General features: G+C 43.3%; 1 protein-coding gene across 1 annotated transcript; it reads left to right on the top strand.

The window, feature by feature from the left end:
- Positions 1 to 295: 295 nt before the first annotated feature.
- LOC125528919 (succinate-semialdehyde dehydrogenase, mitochondrial) lies at positions 296 to 4,507 on the top strand (the record flags this gene model as incomplete). Its single annotated transcript, XM_048693335.1, is given in 9 exon segments — positions 296 to 362; positions 440 to 525; positions 2,501 to 2,533; positions 2,619 to 2,651; positions 3,026 to 3,126; positions 3,291 to 3,376; positions 3,716 to 3,822; positions 3,897 to 3,974; positions 4,048 to 4,507. Coding segments are annotated over 9 exon segments (624 nt in total), but the record flags the coding sequence as incomplete, so codon positions are not given.
- Positions 4,508 to 6,577: the final 2,070 nt, after the last annotated feature.

Below are 6,577 nucleotides of genomic sequence, written 5' to 3'. Positions count from 1 at the left end.
TTTCCCAACATATATTATGTTAGAAATTCAGTGTTGGGTTGGTATCCAGGTAATGCAGCTGCCTTCCAGGGAATGCGCATATCCCTGTTACTTTTCTAGAGGATAACATCACAATATGGCCAAAAAAACATGATAATGGCTGAATCAGCTAATGAAGTTCATTTCATATGTATCACTTTCTCTTACTAACATATTTTACACTTTCCCACTTCAGCTAACAGGCTATTGAAATGTGTAAATTCTATCATTTTGATCATAGTATGATGCATATTTGACCTACTCCATTCTTATTTAGCTTGCTGCCAAGTTTCGGAACAGCGGACAGACGTGTGTATGTGCAAACAGGATATTGGTGCAAGAAGGTATACTGATCATTTATGTCATATATATGTTATTGGTGCCTCTTGTGTTCTGTTAAGAATGCAAGTTGCATCTGTAGGTATCTACGAAAAATTCGCAAGTGCATTTGTCAAGGCTGTTCAGAGTTTGCAAGTCGGTAATGGGCTAGAAGAGAGTACATCACAGGTATATAAAGTGTTTAATCCCCCTCTGTTATATATTGAGCTACAAAATTTGAACTATGTCTTTCTTGTGTTAGTTGCTTGGACAATGTTTTCTCACACTGTATGAGTTATAAGAATACCTAATTTGACAGTACTTGGGGTCTCTTTGGATTGAAGGATTTTCATAGGAATTCTGTAGGATGTCAGTCAATAGGATTTTTCTCATGAAATCCATCCGGATCAAATGAATGAGACCACCAAATTTGTAAGGCTTGCTTTTATACGCTCCAATTCCATCTGATATCTAGCAAGAGGTTAGACCACACGGAAAATTACTTAGTGTCTTGCATCAACCTTCTCTCTCTCTCTCTCTCTCTCTCCAAATTCCTACAATTTTTTTGTGGATCACCCCAAGAACCACTTTTCCAGATTCATATGTTTTTGTTTCCTGAGCCGAAACCACCAACTATTGAGGTTGATTTTGTGCAGAACACCTACTCTACAAGCTTATTGTACGAAACACCACCTATTCGTGTAATCTGTTGCAGGTAGCTAATCCATCGTTTGGCTCCGTTGACATGATCCCTGTTGGTCCCGCTTATAAGTGCACACATGAAAAAAACCCGGGTTGGACGACAGGTTTTGGAGATATTTGCAGTTTTAGTTGGCTCATTCAAAAGTTTGGTTCAGAATTCAACATTTCTAAAATATGCTAAAAAATCAGTAAATTATAATTATATTCACTACTTATGTGGGATATTTCAGCTCATTTGGACCACATGTTTGAATTCTATCAGCATCTGGACACTTAGGCCCCGTTCGGATCTCCTCCACGATCCAGCTTCCTGAGAAGCGAGCGAGAAGTGACCCGAACGGTTCAGCTTTGAGAATCCAGCTCCTGGAGAACGAGCGGCCTGCAGTGCAATTTTGTGGAGCAGCTCCGGCCCAGCTTCGCAAAAATGAGAAGCAGGAGTTGCTGGAAATTACGTATGATTACCCTCCCGAAGTTCCACGTTCAGCTTCCTCGAACCGTTTTTCTCGCTAAAGCCTGACCTGACGAGAGCAAGCTCAGCGAGACAGACGCGAGCCTCTGCTCTCGCAACCCTAGCTGCGGCGCCGCCAGTCCGCCACCGCAAGTCTTCTGCCACCGCCCCACGCTTCTCGGCCTCGTCCTGCAGGTCGCCGCCCGCAGTCAAATTCCGCATCTGCAGCCACACTCCATTGGTTGCCGCCGGCAGCCGGACGACCTGCTCCGTCCAGCCTGCAACAAGATCCATGCAGCACATACGCGCAGCCATTTTCAGCCCTACTCTTCCAAGTGCATTGGCCCAACCCTTGGCTGAACAGGCCAAGCCCATTTCATGGGCTGTGCACGTGAGCAGCTGCTCACGTCAGCCGAACGCGAGGCTGCTCCAGCGAGAAGCTGGAAGCCAGCGAGAATTCGAGAAGCCAACTAAACGAGAAGCTAGAGGAGATCCGAACGGGGCCTTAGTTAAGGGAGAAATCACTCCATAATTAAGTCTAGCTATGTCCAGTCTAACATTGTAAAAATCATGAAGCAGGGAAAGCGAGTCCTCACTAATCGAATCCAAGAAATGCTGATAAAAATCGAACAAAGCCGCTTCATCAACGTGGGCCCATGGCTGTCTTCCTGAAGGTTCTCTTAGGTTCCGTAAGTTGTGGGTACAACCCTCTTGAAACGGTCAACAAGGTCTGCCTGCCAGTCATCAGTTGCATCAGGCAGCATGACGGCTTACCCTGGGAGATATTTGCTGTTTTAGTTGACTCAATTCAAAACCTGACGGATGCCACAAGCCATGAGATCTCAATCCTACGTGTTTTTTATTCCTTAATTTATAGAATTCTGTCTTCCAAAGAGACCCTTATGAATTATGATTGAACTTTGTGCTGCGTCATAATGGATAATGCTCGTGATCTGCTATGTTATTTTCTTTTTGGTACCTCATGCCAGGTTTTACAGTTTCTTTCACATGCAGGGTCCTCTAATCAATGAAGCTGCTGTTGAAAAGGTTCATATTTTGCACTTGCAATAATTCTGAATTATTTTATGTAGCGATCCTTACATGTTTTATTTTCTGGCTTGTTCTCTTGTAGGTAGAGAAGTTTGTAGGTGATGCTACTTCAAAGGTAATCTCAAATGACTGTAACGGCGTACATTTTCTCTATTGGAATTAGATGTTAGGTTCCAAACTATGGCTAGACCATTTCCTGGCCCCAGCTGGATTGTTGGTAACATTTCCTAAAAGGTGAATCAAAAAGTTAAGTGGTTGAGGAACCACAATTTTCCTGAATCTTGACTCTGGTTCATCCCACCTAACTGTAAATTAACTGGTTGAGGAACCACAGTTTTCCTGAATCTTGACTCTAGTTCGTCACCCACACACTAATAAGAGACAATTCTATACCAAGATGCTTGTCTGATGATTCTATACCAAATTTCCAACATAACCTGCAACTGCATGTAAACTGTAAATTATCTCCTTATCTCGGTCCTTCTGTAGGGAGCCAGCATCATGCTCGGTGGTAAAAGGCACAGCCTTGGGATGAGCTTTTATGAGCCAACTGTGGTAGGGAATGTAAGCAATGATATGCTTCTTTTCAGGTAAAGATTGAATTTCTACATCGTGTCCATCTTGTTTCAGTGCATAGATCTTACTTTTATGTGCAGAAATCATGAAATCGTTGGTCCAGTCCTTTGCAAATTTATAATTATCTTCAGATTTTGAACTCTTAATGATGTAAAAAGGCCAATACATTTTGCTTCAGGGAAGAAGTTTTTGGTCCAGTTGCACCACTTATACCATTCAAAACTGAGGAGGAAGCAATCCATTTAGCAAACGACACCAATGCAGGTTCATTATCTGGCCCAAGTTTGCTTGTAACGTTTTAGGATTCCCTTTCTGTAGACTGCCATATATGTCAAGCCCTTAACAAGAAACCTGCAGTGAAACATAATGGACAGGGTATGTCGCAGTCAGAAAACGTTGGTAGAGAATGATACAACATTCACATATTTCTAGATAGTGGTAACTAGCAATGTCTGAATTCTTTGTGTTAAGTACATAACCATCTTAAGAAAACCTAGCGGTAATGAATTTTATTTTAGTAATTCATAGTCTTGGCTTAAGGCTAATTTTGTGAAAACATGTTGTAAAGTCATTATAGTAACCTCATTATCCACGACGCTGCAGGCTTAGCCGCATACATGTTTACAAAGAGCATTGCGCGGTCGTGGCGTGTTTCCGAAGCTCTTGAATACGGGCTTGTCGGTGTGAACGAGGGATTGATTTCAACAGAGGTAATAGAATGCCAAATCGAATTACTTAATCTCCTGCGTTGGGCTTACAATGTAAGGTATAACATAATTTCCAGGTAGCGCCATTCGGTGGGGTTAAGCAGTCTGGGCTTGGGCGAGAAGGATCAAAATACGGCATGGACGACTACCTGGAGGTTGGTACATGCGACTCTCTAAACTGTTTCCCGACATGTTACTCGTTTCTCATTTGCTTGACCGTGGTTGCAGATTAAGTATGTATGCATGGGCAACCTGGGTTGATGCTTGAAGTTGGCATCCGCTTCCACCTGAATGGAGAAGAAGGATCGAGAACCTACTGGGGCCAGGTGTGCTGATAAGCGTGGATAGCTATGCAGGCGTAAGGTGTAAGATGGAACGAAGAGGGAGGACAGTTTTAGAAGCTTGGAATAAAGAGAGTAAGCCGTGTCCGAATAAAAGGTGCAAGAGTTAGAATGAAGAGGGAGGGCAGTTAAGAAGCTTGGAATAAAGAGAGTAGGCCGTGTCCGAATAAATGGGTTGTAAATGAATGAAACGTGAAGCACGGCTTCGTCTCCGAACTTTGATACTACTCAATAATCATCACGTTGTTCACTTGATGCAGAGAGCAGATCCTCTCAAATGTTGTAGTGATACTGCATTCTGTGTTTCTGGCCACTGTCGCTCCTGCATGTGAGCTGTACCCGTGTCACCAAAGCGTCACAGATCATCAGTAACTAACACTATCCTGCAAGTAGCAGTGGGCCCGTGTGTCATTTTAACCATCGATGCATTGAATTGTGGTATTTGAAATAGTAAAATCTACTGTATTCTGTACCATGAACACGTCACTGAAGGCTGCGTAACAATTTGGCATTGTCAATGTTGGCTATTCGTGCTAAACTGGTGGTCGAACCCGAAATGCTTGACCGGCGTAGGTTATTAAACAACACGTGTGTTAGTAGCTGTAAGACGGAGTGAGTAGTGACCATGTTGTAAGTACGGAGTGCTCCTACTTGTAAACGCTTGTTGGCAAGCAGGAATTTCGCAGAAACCACTCCCACATGCGGCATGAGCCGATGAGATCTCTCACATTCTGAACAAACAAAAGGACACCTAATACGAAAAGCTGATAAGATCTCGCTGGTATCTCCTCTTTCCCGCTTACCGAGGTAGCAGCAGCTAGATCGAGCGATGAGTGCAGACCCTGGGCAGGCGGTAAGAGTGAATGGGCCAGAAGGCAGCACGATCCAACCAAAGCTCTGCCTGCTACTCCTACCTACTACTCCCTCATTTCCGATTTATAAGGCTCAATTTAAAAATCTCACAAACCAAGATAGATGATGAGTGATGGAATATTTTTTGTAGTTTGTAAAAGCACCCAATTAATGCTTTTGTTTTTCTCAAAAAATTATGTTTACGAATGCATTAGTACTTGGTCAGTTTTCTTTTAATACTTGCATGCAATGATTTAATGCACCTTAAAGTCTGAACATGTGATGGGAAACAACCAAATTGAGCCTTATAAAATGGAAAAACTAAAATTTTGAGATAAGCCCTATAAACCGGAAAGGAGGGAGTACTACTTGTACTAGTACAGTATATGTCCCTATTTGGATTCATGGGTTAGAATTAGTTTGGGTTAGTTTGGACTCAACTAACCCAAAAATATTCAAACAGGGTTAGTTCGGGTTAGATGCATCTAACTCATCCAAAAAATCTAACCCACCTAAGAGGTGCTTATTTGGATTAGTTCTTCTCAAGATCACTAAAAAACATATTTTTCTCACGCTCTTCCCGCAGCAGATCTCTCCCCACTTTCTCGAAGCTTCTCGTCCTTTCCTTCCCTTCCTCTCGCACCGTCCGTGAAGACGCATCGCCATATCCGCGCTCCATCTAACCCTGCCATCCAAACACCTCTTTGGCTAGAGTTAGTTTAGAGTTAGTTCAGGGTTAGAATCTAACTCTAACCTCTAACTAAGTTAGAGTATCCAAACAGGGCCCGATCTGCTTCAGCAGCAACAGGTGGAAGTAGAGGGAATAAACAGGACGAAATCACTATTCTGACCCTTTGAACGAACTTTGTCACAAAATGAACTCGACGTGAAAGTATTTCACGATCTGACCCTTTTAGCAACGCCATCGCCCGCGGCATTTCTGCTTAAAGAAGAAACGCCGAGGTAGCTAGCGTTTCTGATAAAAAAAAAACGCCGAGGTAGTTAGCGTTGCGGACCAGGTAAGAAACGCCGAAGGCGCTGGCGTTTCTGGCCATCATAGAAACGCCAAGGAACCATGGCGTTGCTGCCCTCTTTGGTCATAATTAATTAGCCTTATTAATTAGGTTGTTCATCCACGTTCCACATGCACATAAAAAAGGGCAGCAACGCCATGGTCATTGGCGTTTCTATGATGGACTGCAATGCCAGCGCTTTCGGCGTTTTTTATCTGGTCCGCAACGCTAACTACCTCGGCGTTTCTTCTTTGGTCAGAAACGCTAGCTACCTCGGCGTTTCTTCTTTGGTCAGAAACGCTAGCTACCTCGGCGTTTCTATGTTGGACAGAAACGCCACGGGATGTGGCATTGCTAAAAGGGTCAAATCATGAAATACTTTCACATCAAGTTCATGTTATGACAAAGTTCGTTCAAAGGGTCAGAACAGTGATTTTGTCCGAATAAACGAAGCTTCCTCCGTCGTCAAAAACTGACATGCACCTTTACCTTTTTGTTCACCCCCCTCTCCTCCAAAGGGCGGCAGCAAAAGGGCGCTTGTCTCTTGCATAC

Source organism: Triticum urartu, unplaced genomic scaffold, assembly GCF_003073215.2.
Source record: "Triticum urartu cultivar G1812 unplaced genomic scaffold, Tu2.1 TuUngrouped_contig_5214, whole genome shotgun sequence".
NCBI classification, from domain to species: Eukaryota; Viridiplantae; Streptophyta; class Magnoliopsida; order Poales; family Poaceae; genus Triticum; species Triticum urartu.
This window is presented reverse-complemented; position numbering and strand designations above follow the sequence as displayed.